The sequence below is a fragment of the Amphibalanus amphitrite genome, unplaced genomic scaffold (assembly GCF_019059575.1).
Source record: "Amphibalanus amphitrite isolate SeventyFive unplaced genomic scaffold, NRLGWU_Aamphi_draft 001320F_arrow, whole genome shotgun sequence".
NCBI lineage: Eukaryota > Metazoa > Arthropoda > Thecostraca > Balanomorpha > Balanidae > Amphibalanus > Amphibalanus amphitrite.
Genome location: NW_024882813.1, coordinates 48,356 through 63,230, shown reverse-complemented (window position 1 = coordinate 63,230; position 14,875 = coordinate 48,356). Strand labels below are relative to the sequence as shown.

Below are 14,875 nucleotides of genomic sequence, written 5' to 3'. Positions count from 1 at the left end.
TCGCAATCGCAAGATTTGGCTGCGTTTCTGGCGCATGCAGTTCATTTGTGGCGCAAAATAATGTTTGAAACAAAGAAGAGTAGGCACTATGTACCCCCGAATTAGAATCTAATTAATTCTAAACCGAATTAACTCTAATTCAAATTATAATCCTTACAACCAAGCAACGACAAGGCGATAACATAAACAAAAACCCAAGCGTCGCTGTTTGAAACAAAAGCGCCATATACTGCGACTTTTTTTATAGAGAAGGACAACGCATTTCGGTGGGTGTTACAAGTACTGCAAGTACTGTTTTTTTTTGCTAAAATAAAAACCTTTTTCACATACGAAAATGTGCTAGGAAATTTTCATATTTTATAGAAACTACAGTAGAAATAGTATAGATGTCGAGCAATTTTTATTTAAGAAACAAGAAAGCTCATTATCTCCCTTTAATGCTAATATTGATTATGCGGCCTCGCCGGAATCGGCTGCATCGGGTACTGCTAATTGATAGGGCCAGGGGAAAGGCTATGACGCATGGGCTAAACAGGGTCATGGGCTGAACTATGACACACTGACGGTGTCAGCGGTTGAGCACGCCCCCAGCGGCCGGTGTGGGCCGGATCAGTGCTGACCGGCCCCCAGGTCGGTCCGATCAGTGCTGAATGCTTCCCCCCCTCCCCCAGGTCTGTCCGCCGACCGGAGCTGGTGCTGCTCCTCAAACACCTGCGGCCCAACACGGCGTACTCAGTCACCGTGAGCGCCTGTAACCGGGCCGGCCAGGGTCCTGCCAGCTCGGCCGTCACCGCCACCACAGAGGAGGGAGGTGAGAGACCCAGGGTCTACAGGGGTGAGAGACCCAGGGTCTACAGGGGTGAGAGACCCAGGGTCTGCAGAGGAAGGGGGTGAGAGACCCAGGGTCTGCAGAGGAGGGAGGTGAGAGACCCAGGGTCTGCAGGGGTGAGAGACCCAGAGTCTGCAGAGGAAGGGGGTGAGAGCATAGGCGCGGGAGCCGGGGGGGCAGTGGGGGCAGCTTGCCCCCCCAACTCTGGGGCCGTGGGGGCGGTGCCCCCACAGCTTTGAGACGGAATACCACACTTTTTTTGCAAATGTTTTCTTTTTTTGTTGAAAAAGCCGAGTGGTGAAAAATAAGTGGCCTAAAACCGGTGAGAAAACTAGATTTGGGGGTACCCTAGGTTAATCTCTATTATGGTGTGCCCCCCCAGTCGGAAAGTAGTTCCCGCGCCCCTGGGTGAGAGACCCAGGGTCTACAGGGGTGAGAGACTCAGGGTCTGCAGAGGAAGGGGGTGAGAGACCCAGGGTCTGCAGAGGAAGGGGGTGAGAGACCCAGAGTCTGCAGAGGAAGGGGGTGAGAGACCTAGGGTCTATAGGGGAAGGGAATGAGAGACCCAGGATCTACACAGGAGGGATATCCAGGGTCTACAGAGGAGGGATATCCAGGGTCTACAGAGGAGGGAGGGGGGTGAGATGTCCACATTGTCCAGGGTCCACATAGGTGAGAGCCGAGAGGTGAGAGACCCGGGTCCGGCGTGAACGGTGCTGACCTGTCGATGTCGCTGGTGGATGTCGGGGCCCCCCATCCCCGTTCCTCCGGTGTCAGTGTGTCAGTGTGTGACCCGGCACTGTCGGCAGTGTGTCAGTGTGTCAGGGCCTCCCCGTTCCTCCGGTGTCAGTGTGTCAGTGTGTCAGTGTGTCAGGGCCTCCACGTTCCTCGGGTGTCAGTGTGAGACCCTGCGCTGTCGGCAGTGTGTCAGTGTGTCAGGACCTCCCCGTTCCTCCGGTGTCACTGTGTCAGTGTGTGACCCGGCGCTGTCGGCAGTGTGTCAGTGTGTCAGGACCTCCCCGTTACTCCGGTGTCAGTGTGTCAGTGTGTGACCCGGCGCTGTCGGCAGTGTGTCAGGACCTCCCCGTTCCTCCGGTGTCACTGTGTCAGTGTGTGACCCGGCGCTGTCGGCAGTGTGTCAGTGTGTCAGGACCTCCCCGTTCCTCCGGTGTCAGTGTGTCAGTGTGTGACCCGGCGCTGTCGGCAGTGCCGGAGGTGGCGCCGCGCCAGCTGACCTGCCGGGCCGTGTCACCCTCCTCCATCGGTGTCAGCTGGGGCCCGCTCACGGACGGGGAGGCCGGCGGCAGGGTCACCGAGTATCGGGTCACCTGGCGGCGCACGGCGCTGCGGCCAGGTACGGCGGCCGCTCAGCGGGCGGCAGCTGCGCCATTATACACTGGGCCACCCGGGCTGCTCGGAGGCAGCTCAGAACATATACATAAAGGACGTGGCAGCAGTGAAAACCAAACCCTCAGTCACTCTCAGTTAAGTTTTGAGCCTTAGAAGAAACTTTAGCCTAGTTCATCAACAGCAAGCGAAATTAATTCCAAACGTTGCTGTCCTATTTGCCCCTTTTCACAAAGATCACTGATCATATTTATCATATGCTGGCTTTACCAGATCTGTAATATTGAGTGCAGACCTATTAGTATTTTTTTTTTTTGCATTGGCAACGACTGGATAGTGGATTATTCATGAGGTTCTGTACGTCTCTTAGTCTAACGCTGTTCTGTTTTCGTCTTTGGTAGAGGACCCAGTGCACGTGGAGGAGGAGGGTTCGACTGGCAGCCAGTTGGTGCTGACGGGTCTGGCACCATTTACCAATTACACGGCCCTGGTGGCGGCCTGCACGGCGGCCGGCTGTGGACCCGACTCGGCGCCCGTCTCCTGCCTGACGCACATAGACGGTGAGTACTGAGTGGCCAGCGGCCGGCCGCATTGCCGGCCCGTTCTCTCACAGTTTGTGAGTAATACAGGGTGTCTCGAAAGACATGAATCCAAGGATATTTAATAAATATTAAAGAATAAATTAAATAAAAGTTGCAATTTTTATGCAACTTGTTTGAAATTTACACAGTGCCTTAACAATGCAATGAGAAGTAATTGTGGGTCGTGTTTCATGCGAATCGGTTGATTTTTGTTGTAGTGGTGGCACGTAAATTTTTTTTAGCGCCAAATCAAGTCAGTTTCAGCACCGCCATGGTAAGAGCCTATATTTCACCCGTATGGCGACTCGTAAGGTGCATAAATAACATGGAAGCAAAATGACTGTCTACAAATACTGCAATATAGGGTGTCTCAAAAAAGTGTCACGGTTTTGAACATCTCCCATTTCCTAACTACATGACCTACATCGTTCAAATTTTCCAGATTTAGTGGCAATATTATGACATTTTGTGTAGCAGAATTTCAAGTTCCTAAGCAAAATGGTTTTTGCACCAGAACAAAAAAAAAAACTCAATATTGGGCGCTATAGGAGATGGTATACGTCACAGTCTGCCGACGATTTCGGTAAGACTCCGGCTTTTGCTTGTTGCATCCAGCAACATGCTCGTCAATAATTATCTACAACTATTAGAGACCATAACGTCACGCAAAACAGAAAATGGAATTGCAATCACCCATTAGTCTCAGAACAGCGCCATTGCCATGTCTGACTCTTCCGTCAAAAGCTGCAGTCGCTGACACCGTGCAAAGGACTTGTGACACTGCCACATTGCGCACACCCAGAAGCTGTGCACGTTTGAGTAGGAATCCTAAAACTGTCCATCAGCTATCCTTTCTTCTCTTTATGTGTTTCGGAACAAAACCGAGTAGAGGATTTTGCCATCAAAGATGAAGCGTCGACTGTCGAGGCATGGAAACTCGCGTCGTCTGAAAATCAATCAGTGTTGATCGTTGCCCATGTTTGTGGCTGTGCTTCAGCTTGCTGCTGTGCTCCAGACGGCAGTTGTACACGGTGTTCTTACTTATAAAGGTTTCAAAAATGTATTGCTGAGCTTGTTTCTGGATTCATGATCAGGCGAAAGGGGCCCAGACTCTTCAGGATCGACGGCAGGCTGTGACCTATCATCTCCTACAGCACGAAAACTGAGCTTTTTTATTTTTTTGTTCTAGTGTAAAAACTATTCTGCCTAGGAACTTGTAATTTTACCACATAAAATGTCAAAACCTTGCCACTAAATCTAGAAAATTTGAATGATGTAGGCCTTATGGTTACGAAACAGGAGATGTTCAAAACCGTGACACTTTTTTTGAGACACCCTCGGAAAATTTTGAGAAATTGACGTTTTAGTGACGTCATGTTCGCCATTTTCGCCTAAAAAACGGCAAAATTTCAAACGCCGCTAACATCTTCATTTTTAAAGGAATCAAGAGGTAACAAAAAAGGGTATACGTGATTCTACTTTGTCTATCAAATGGCGATCTCGGTTTTTCGAAAATTTTGGGTTTTGGCCCAAATTTTTTCAAAAAAACTGACTTTTGGGAAAACAATTATAAAATCCAAAATTTTGAGTGTATCGAAAAAAAACGGAATATATGTCTGACCTACTTAAGCAAAAAATTTGGGCTCTTAAGATCCGCCTTGTTGAGAGCTTTCGATTGCCGTTTTCCCCGTCTTTCTACGACCATCGGTTCGGAAGTTAGACAGGGGGAGGGCAGAATCTGCCCCCCCCCCCCCCCATCAGGGCGCGTATGGCTGAATAGCCCAGCGGGGCGTGGGTTAAGGTTAAGCTACACGGGACGCTTTCCGTTTTTTATTTTTCGTTTTTTTGCTTTTTTCGGTTCGATTTATCGCTTTTTCGCGTCAATTTTTCGATTTTTCGATTAATCGCTTCGTGACTTGAGTTTTTCGAGTTTAATTGCTTTTTGATTGATTTGATTCGATTGATTGATTGAATGATTGAGATTGATTGATTTTGTCTGTCCCGTAGCTCAGTTGGTAGAGCATCGGACTCCCGGTAGTGAGAGCCCGGGTTCGAGACGCTCCGGCGCTCGATCTTAGAGACTCCTGGCGGGGATGGTCTGCGGTTGGTGGGAGCAGCCGCAGCCAGTTGAAGTCAGTTGAGTGGGACAGGCCGTGTCCGGCTTTGAAGGGCACGTTAAACTTTGGCATCTAAATTCTCCCGTTACCCGGAATTGCGCGATCGGACGGTAGGGGTCGGTGTCTACGCAACAGGCTCTGCTTAGCGTGGGCTCCGGCTTTGTCAACCTGTTCATTCAAACATTCGAGCTAAATTTATATAAAAAATTGTTTAGTTGGAATGTGCTGTGCAAACGCCAGCTCTTTTTGGTTTGTTTGCAGCGTTGGTTGCAGGCACGTACCCAGGATTTCGCCCAGGAGGGGGCCACCTGCTTTCGAAGGGGCCCCCACAGTGTATAGGGCCCCCCAGGTTCCCCGGGGGCCCCCGGGAGTCATGAAGAACCTTTCGATGGTGGGGGGGGGGGGGGCATAGTGGGTCCGGTCTCTCCTGCAGACGTAGGTGAGAAAACGCCACGTGTGTGGGAAAACGCAATTCAGTTCTTTACAACCTAATGTAGCATTTGGTTGTGATTTCTCGCGTTCAACTTCATCAAAGTCAATTAAAACGGTCTCTGTAACGGTCTAAGCCTTGGGAAAATGTGGAAAATTGGAAAGTAAAAATATTTTTGCTTGAGGAGTGTGCATGAAACGCACGGCATTTTATGAGCGAGCGCCTCAATTACTGAACATCCTCCAATTCCGGATATGTAGGTATATAATATAATAGTGGGGAAAAAATGTCTCGTTATCGGAATTCCACTATCCGGCAACTAGCCCTATGTAAACGCGGCTATTATATGTTTCACTAGGAATCGAGCGCAATTGTACTTTTAGCCAGAAAATAAATGTTTGGGTAATTCTGGGACACTCTGTATTAATTGGAGGAATAGGACTTAGGAGGAAATGCGATTGCAAATCGACCCACATCCCTGTGTTAGCCAATGACGCCTTTGGGGCCAAGGTTGGGGGGTATTCAGTAAAGCCTTTTTGTTTTTTCTGTGATATCTCCGGCACCGTGAAAGATATTGGCTCCTTCAGATGAGTGCCTACTCCAGTCACTACTTATATCCAGTAGCCAGTAGCCACTCAGATGATTTGGGATCAATCAGGTGATAAGCGTACTTTCAGACGACCAGGGACCCCCAGTCGACCAGGGGTTCCCAGGCGACCAGGTCCTCCAGATGACTAGGGGCCCACTGCCCCAGGCGACCAGGGCCCTCCAGGCGACCAAGGGCCAATGCGATCAGGTCCCCAAAGCGATCAGGAGCCCCCAGGCGACCAGGGGGCCCCATGTGACCAAGGGGGCCCCATGCGACCAGGCCCCCGGCTACCAGGGGCCCCCAGGCGACCAGGGGCCCTCTAGGTGACAAGCGGCCCTCAGGCGATCAGGGGCCCCCAGGAGACCAGGGGATCCCAGGCTACCAGGGGCCCAAGGCGACCAGGGTCCCCCAGGCGACTAGGGGCGACCGGGGGCCCCAGGCAACAAGGGGCCCCCATGCGACCAGGCCCCCCGGCTACCAGGGGCCCCCTGGGCGACTAGGTACCCCCAGGCGATCAGGGGCCTCAATATCATGCAACCAGAGGCCCCCCATGCGACTAGGGCCCCCTAGGCGACTAGGGGCCACAGACTATCAGAGGCCATACGACCAGGCCCCGGGCTATCAGGGCCCCCTAGGCAACTAGGGGCCCCCAGTCGATCAGGGGCCTCATGCGACCAGAGGCCCCCCATGCGACCAGGGCCCCCTAGGCGACTAGGGGCCACAGGCTATCAGGGGCCCCCATGAGACCAGGCCCCCGGCTACCAGAGGCCCCCTAGGCGACCATGGGCCCAGGAAACTGGGGGCCCTTGGATGACTGCAGGGGCCCCTCGGGTACCCAGGGCACATAAATGAAACTTTAATATCAATTTTTCTTCCGAGTAAAAGACGTTTTACCCAGTGTTTAAAAAAATATCCTCGGCCTTGGCCCCCGTGCCCCCCCCCCTTGGGTACGTCACTGGTTGGTTGCAATTTTGCTTGGGGGTTTTAGTGATAGTCTGTTGTCTGTTTTACCAGATGGAAATTACTTTTAATTGTTTTTGTCTGTTTTATAGTAGGTGATTGGCCTGACTTCCAGCAGCTAGTACCCGGCGCCCCGCTGGGGCTCCTGGATTTCGACGCCCTGCTGGGGGGGGGGGGGCGAAATCCAGGAACACCCCCTTTCTAATTTAGCCCCTGGGCCCCGTAGCGATACGCCACTGGCGGCGTTCGCAAGCGCTAAAAAATAAGTAACAAATTGCTTCGGCCATTTTTAGGTCAGATGTGGGCCAAAGGTCAGGTCACCAAAAGTCATCGAAGGTAAAATTTCGCCAACATCCAGGTCAAACTTTGACAATTTTCGACAAACCGGTGCATAACTTGAACGTTCTTTTACCGTTCTTTGGCTAGCATGTCCGCAGCTTTGACCTATAAGGCCAACTATGTAGCCCTCAGACGTTTGGCAAACGTCGAAATAGGCGTTTGCTGCAGAAAGTCTTTCTGCAATGAATTTTGACTCTAAACTTGCACGAGTTTTACTTTTATCAGAATTGTGCTCTGGTCGAGACGCATCAACTGAACTATAAGTTGACCTTGAAAGGTCAATTAAATGAGAAGAATCAATGAAATTTGACCTCCGGTCTAGGTAATATCTTGACTGGAAAAGGTCGTGAAGCGTATCAGTCGATTCGTATCATCGAGCTGAGCACACCTAAGGCATGTTTTCATCGTTCTAGCGTGCCTTTATCGAAAGTTATCAGCGAAAAACTGTTGCATACATTTCGTGACCTGAGATGACCTCAGGGACATAGGAAGGGGTCACAGGTGCCACATTCCAGTTCAGTATGTCACGTGTCCTTATAGCCCGGTGTTCGAGAATGCTTAGAAGTTAGAATAGCGTTCCTCCAAAAAAGGCGCCATTTAGTTTTCTTCCGTTGACTTATAGATAGGTAATGGAAAGGTCGCAAAATTGATCTGACCTTAGATGACCGATGTCAAAATTATGTGATACACATTTTGTACACACTGCTAACTCTTACGAATTTCTGAAAGTTTCAAAGCGATCCGTTAGGTGTATCTATGGCAAGCAGTGGAACGTTTTCTGAGGTGAAGTTACTTGACGTGACGTGGTGACCTGACCTTAAGAGACCTTGATATGAAATTTTCACAACATGTGTATAAATCTCTTGCAATTCACCGCTATTCAATCCTTTCATGTGGATAACATATGCCTAAACTGATCATTTACCCTCGCCCGTGTAGGGGGGGGGGGGTCGAACGGACCCTCTCCCCTCGGCTTTTCGCGAATAACTCGTGTAAAAATTGGCCGATCGCGACGAAACCTTCAGTACCCTCGAGTTGATCATTTTTAGACCTACCCTGAAAATTTAATGATCCTAACACAAATGACCTTTGACCTGTGACCTACTTTTCGAGACCATGTTTGGCCGGAATCGCGATTCGGCGTATGGTCTTTTCGTGGTTTCAAGCGTTCAAACATGTGAAATGATGTTGGTCCCATGCATTAGGGTGGGTGTCAAGGTCACTTGAAGGTCAGGTCAGGTCATTGACCTTTGATGACCTCGGTTCACTTTTTCGAGTTTTACATATTTCTAGGCCTGGTTTTGGAGCTGAATTCAAATTTAGCAACCATATTAACATTTACAAAGTGGTTTTGGTGCTGTTGCCGCCTCATCACGTTATTCCGATACGGTATTGTACATATTTGTAAATAGTCTGTCATGTGGCGGCGCCGTTAGTTATATTCGCGTGCGATGCCCGCGAGATTTAATTTAAATTTCCAGGTCATCGAAAAAGGCTAAAATTGGTGGGTTTTCGATCGCCGTATTACGATGCGTAGTTTTGTGTACACTAATTGATTTAGCACTGAGCCGTAAGATGCATAAAGCTTTAACGACATGACATGACATGGCATGACATGACATGACATGACATGACATGACATGACATGACATAGAGATGAACTAAGACTTGAATAAATCATTAGCTGAAGTCTCGCATTTCACCAAAAGCATCTCACCCAACGAATCGAAAATAATGTCCGTTACAGCGAACAGCGGCTCGGCGGCTACAGTTAAAGCTTTAGCATTTAACTTAACTTAAAGCTGATGGATTAAAGTAAAGGCTTAAAGTTAAGGCTTTGTTCGAAGTCGAAGCTTGCATTTAGTTTAAAGGCTTTGCATTTAAAACTTTTCACAGTTAAGTTTAAGCTGATGCACTCAAGCTAAAGCATTTAGTTAAAGCCAGTGCATTCAAGTAAAAGCTTTAAGATAAAGCTTTGTGCGAAGTTAAAGCCAAACGAGAAGGTAAAGCGTAGAACTATGCAAGAACAATGACATATTTGGATGTAAGCGAGATTAAGTTGGCAAGACAGTGCAATAGCTTGCGAGATGAGGCCTAAGAATGATTGCAAGATGTGAAAGGCTCTTGTATTTCCAAGGAAACGACGGCTTTAGTGGACTTGCGTGACAGATTGACTGCACCAATTGAAAACGTCTGAAGGCGAGTTCATACGCGCTTCACGGCTGACGTCTCGTCTCGTCCTGGCCTGACGTGAGAGACGATCGCATTCAACGCATCACAGCAGATCAATCGGTGCTGCATTTGATTGGTTAATCGGACGCAACTCGCGGAAGTCACAAAATGGACAAGCTTGACAGACTTAGCGTGAGTGAGTTGAAAGAGCGACTGAGGGAGAGACACGCAAATATTAAGGGCACGAAGGCCGTTCTAGTTCGACGTTTGCAAGAGCTTATGAGATATGAAAAGGACGATGGTTCAAGCAGGAACCGAGAAGACGCCGATTGCAACAACGGACAAGATAACGACTCCATAACTGAGGCGGCGTTGAATGACCAATCCGTGTGTGGCGAGTCAGTTGTCTCTTGTCACACTTCCGCCTCTGCCGCCTCAGTGCGCTCACTGCGAGCTATTGAAGCGACAAAAAGAGCTGCATTGCTGGCACGAGCCTCGTTTCTGCAGGAGAAACGTAAAATCGAATTGGAGGAGCTGAATCTTCGGCTTCGTAGAGAGGAACTAATGATAAGAACCGAGCTTGCAGAATCGGAGGCAAGAGAGAAGATCCTGGCGGAAGCTGATCAGCCAGAGGGCATGGCGGCCACGGCACGACTAGTCACATCCTTCTCCGACCGACAAAACCAGCCGTCCTCTCAGTCTCTGACTTCTGGGAATGCTGAGCCAGAAACAGGGCTCAGGAACCCTACCCAAGAGCGTCGCTGTTCTGATGGACCGTCTGGGAGATCGCGGGAGCCCACCACGTACGAGGCTAGGAGCATATACGACTCGGAGGCAGCAGGAGCAGCGACAGAGCAGAGGGGTCATACAGAGCCTCAGCAGTCACAGCAGGCAGACTACTCAAGGGTGCTGCTCACTCAGCTTCAGAAGGGCCAGTTGCCTAAGCTGGAGATACCGGTCTTCGACGGCGATGTAACGAAGTATCGCAGTTTTGTTAGAGCTTTCGACTCCAGAGTCGCCAGTAAAACTGATGATCCCGACGAGAGGCTTTATTATCTTCAGACCTATTTGCGCGGGAAGCCTCTTGATATCGTACGTGGATGCGCGCATATGTCAGATGGGTCGGGTTATCTGGAGGCCAGGCGCCTGCTCAACAGGCGATATGGAGACCCTGATTCGGTGTCTTCAGCATTTGTCGACATTCTGACTGATTGGAATTCTATCAAGCCGGGTGATGTGGACAGCCTGGACAAGTTCTCCATCGCGCTCACGTCGTGTCTCAACGTGATGAAAGATATACCTCCAGGGTCGAGAGAGACCGACCATCCAAGAACGATGCGCAAGATAGTGGAAAAGCTTCCCTATCACTGCCAGGACAGCTGGCGCAATAGAGTGATACAAATAAAGGAAGAAGCAAACAGAAAGGTGACATTTGAAGACATCGTAGTTTTCGTTGACAGAGAAGTGAGAAAAATCACAGATCCCACCTTCGGGAAGCTGACCAAGCCAGATGGAAGCGGTAAGAAGCCTCATATCGTGTCTGCAACAGGTGTCAATAAGGACGCATCTCCTCGGGTGATGACGTGCCTGTACTGTGCCGAGCAGCATTCAACGGATTCCTGTGAGAGGCTGAATCATGAGCCCTATGAAAAGAGAAGAACGTTCATCGTTGAACAAAGACTTTGCTTCGGGTGCCTTCGGCAGCGGCATCAGATCAGTGTGTGCACAAAAAGGCTGTCCTGCAAGATCTGCAAGGGTCGCCATCCGACTCCGCTGCACAACGACAAGCAGGCATCTCCTTCCGAATTTTCTGCTACAAGCAAGCAAAGCAGTGGTAGCAGTGCAGGGCCGGCAGCCGTCGTAAGAAACGGACGATTGGAAATAGACGGCGCAGAAGTGGCGGCCGGTGCTCGCGGAGACTCGTCCACAATGATGGCAGTGATACCCGTGTTAGTTCGATCACCTGACGGCTCACGATCGGTCGTCACTCATGCGTTTCTGGACCTCGGGTCAAGTGCAACATTCTGCACGGATCTTCTGCTTAAAAGGCTGAACGTCAAGGGAAAAGCGACAAGGCTGACGATGATGACTGCTGCTTCTGAAAATCAGTCCGTACAATGTCAAGTAGTCGAGGGCTTATCTATTACAGGCCTTCATTCTTCAACTGCTGTTCAGCTGCCACCCACCTACACACTTGAAAGGATACCAGTTAAACACGAGGACATCGCAACCCCAGCCGACATCGGTAAATGGATGCATCTCGAGGGAATTCCTCTGACACAAGTAGACGCTGAGATCGGCCTCATGATTGGCGGAAACTGTCCCGAAGCTTTGTGTCCACTTGAGGTCAGGAGAGGCGGTGAAGGCGAGCCATTTGCGTTCCGTTCAGAGCTGGGCTGGGCTGTGTATGGACCCCGAGAACTCCGATCCACCAGAGATCATGGAGCGGCAAGAGTAAACAGAGTCAGTGTACTCAGAGGTGATTCTGATATTCATGAGAAGTTCGTCTCGCTATATAATAAGGAATTCGAAGACAACGGCAGCTCCACCGACGTGGGACTGTCAGTGGAGGACAGAGTGTGGTTGAAAACGGTCGAAGCGGGAACACGCTATATCGATGGACATTACGAGATTCCCTTACCTCTGAAAGAAGACGCGCCATTTCCAGACAATAAGCAACAGGCATTGCTTAGAGCTGAGCACTTGAAAAGGAAAATGAGAGAACGACAGCGCACATGGGTGCGTTCAGCCAAGTTGGAACGGACTTCTTTGGTCCATTTTATGTGAAAATGGGTAGAAAACAGCTCAAGAGATATGCTGTTTTATTCAGCTGTCTTTCCAGTAGAGCTGTACACATAGAGCTATGCGAGAGCCTCGACACCAGTTCATTCATCAACGCATTGCGGCGTTTCCAGGCTCGGAGAGGTCAGGCTACGCTTATACGGTCGGACAACGGTACCAACTTTGTGGCGGCCGAGAAAGAATTGCGCGAAGAGTTGAAGAGACTTCAAGAGAAGAAAGTCCACGAATTTCTCCTGAAGGAGGGTATCACGTGGATATTCAACCCACCTGGTGCATCATCACACGGTGGGGTGTGGGAGAGACAAATTCGCTCCATCAGAAAGATTCTGAATGGGCTCCTTCGGGAACAAACGCTGACGGAAGAATCGCTCCGCACGCTGTTGTGCGAGGTCGAGTCAATACTGAATTCGACTCCAATCACCACCGTCTCAGGTGATGCAACAGACTTGCAGCCGCTGACCCCAAATGACCTTCTCCTGCTGAGGGGCGGTCCTACGCCAGACAGCCGGTTCACCGCCAGGGACAGCCGGTCTGCTCGAAGATGGAGACAAATGCAGTATTTGGCCGATATCTTCTGGAAACGATGGATTCGGGAGTATTTGCCGCTATTACAACTGAGACACAAATGGAACAAGGTGGAACGAAATCTAGCAGTTAATGACGTAGTGCTTGTCATGGATACGAGCACACCACGCTCCAGGTGGCCTCTGGGCCGAATCAAAGAGACTTTCCCGGACCGGAAAGGCTTCGTCCGATCTGCAATGGTACAGACCGAGACGTCAGTTCTGAAGAGGCCGATATCGAAGCTCGTTCTCATCTTGGAGGCAGAATAGTGAGAACACAAAAGATATAGCATCTCTGTAAGGTGCTACTCGTCAGAGCACCATGCCGCACCGATGGTGACCAGAGATAGTTGAGACAATTGATGGATCGGTGATGAGCCTTGTGTTGGTGCTTGTCATGCTGACGTTCTAACAGTTGAATAGTGCTTGTTTAGCGCGGTAGTATTTAGGACCATTGAACCAAATAGGGCTCAAATGTGGCAGGCGCTCATTTGCATGGCGCGTTAGAAAGTTGATGCCACAAAGGTGACGTAAGAGTATGCTGTACAGTGATCAACTTTAATGGCATGTGCAGTTGTGTAGTGAGTGTTGAGCCCTGATCGGGTCAAGGTGGGGAGTGTTGCCGCCTCATCACGTTATTCCGATACGGTATTGTACATATTTGTAAATAGTCTGTCATGTGGCGGCGCCGTTAGTTATATTCGCGTGCGATGCCCGCGAGATTTAATTTAAATTTCCAGGTCATCGAAAAAGGCTAAAATTGGTGGGTTTTCGATCGCCGTATTACGATGCGTAGTTTTGTGTACACTAATTGATTTAGCACTGAGCCGTAAGATGCATAAAGCTTTAACGACATGACATGACATGGCATGACATGACATGACATGACATGACATGACATGACATGACATAGAGATGAACTAAGACTTGAATAAATCATTAGCTGAAGTCTCGCATTTCACCAAAAGCATCTCACCCAACGAATCGAAAATAATGTCCGTTACAGCGAACAGCGGCTCGGCGGCTACAGGTGCCTTCGTAACATGTTACGGAGCTCCTCAGAGGCTACTACGAATACCCGGCAGGGCCCCTACTGGTTGACATGACCTGACCTGACCCGACTTGGCCTTAATGCATAAAGACATCATCTGTGATCAAATCTAACATGACATTCGTTTCAACATCCCGAAAAACTTTACAGCAGCCACACATTAAGACGATCTAACAGGTCCCGATTTTCCCGACTTTTGGGTCATTGACCTGACCTGGAGGGTCAACCAATGACCTAGGACCTTTAACCCTATTCCTGGCGGGCTCCGCCGGGACAAGAAACTGGCGGGGGGGCCGATTCGGCCCCCCCCCCTGAGATCTCGAGAACGAAGCAAGATAGCGACAAGCGGTAAACGGCATCGGATACGCACGGCCAAGATCTACAATTTTTACTAAGGTCATTTTCAGGTCAGGTCAAAGATGACGTCACAGGGGTCGAAAAAGTCAAAATGGCGGCGCTAGATATGGAGAGAGTTTTTCTCGGATAACTTTAGAATTAGCCAAGATAGGAACAAACTAAGGGCATCATCGTGATCCTCTCGTCAATCCGCATCGAATGATATATATGTTGACCTCGAAAGGTCAAGGTCAAAGGTTGACCTCAGGTCACGTGACCTCGAGGTCATCATGTATATCATTCGATGCGTCTTGACGAGCTGAACACAATGAGACCATCCACGCGTCTGTATCTTGTTCCTGTACGGAGTTATTGGCCAAAAACCTTTGGTGACCTTTGATGACGTCACATGACCTCACAGCTGCCCAACAGCAAAACAGACCTCAAGGTAGTGAAGGTTGATCGTATATGAAGTCATGTATGGTATATGGGGCCATTCCGACCCGTTTTAGTGGTAAAAACAGGGAGTTGATTTTTCCCCCATTGACTTATAATGGGGAGGTCGCGAAATTGACCTGACCTTAGGTCACCGATATCAAAATTCCGAGATATACAAATTGTACATACTGGTACCCTAACTAAACCCTGAAGAGAAGAAATTGATCGGTCAAAAACTCTAGCTCTGGCGTGATTGCAAACTTTTCTGAGGTAGGGTCACCAAACCGCCTCTGGTGACCTGACCTGAGGTCAGATCAACTC

General features: G+C 49.6%; 1 protein-coding gene across 1 annotated transcript; it reads left to right on the top strand.

Moving 5' to 3' along the window:
- Positions 1-10,207: 10,207 nt before the first annotated feature.
- LOC122372129 lies at positions 10,208-12,663 on the top strand. Its single transcript, XM_043349010.1, has 2 exons — positions 10,208-11,962; positions 12,507-12,663. The coding sequence occupies exons 1-2, from the start codon at positions 10,475-10,477 to the stop codon at positions 12,600-12,602; spliced, it is 1,584 nt and encodes a 527-aa protein (XP_043204945.1). The 5' UTR covers positions 10,208-10,474; the 3' UTR covers positions 12,603-12,663.
- Positions 12,664-14,875: the final 2,212 nt, after the last annotated feature.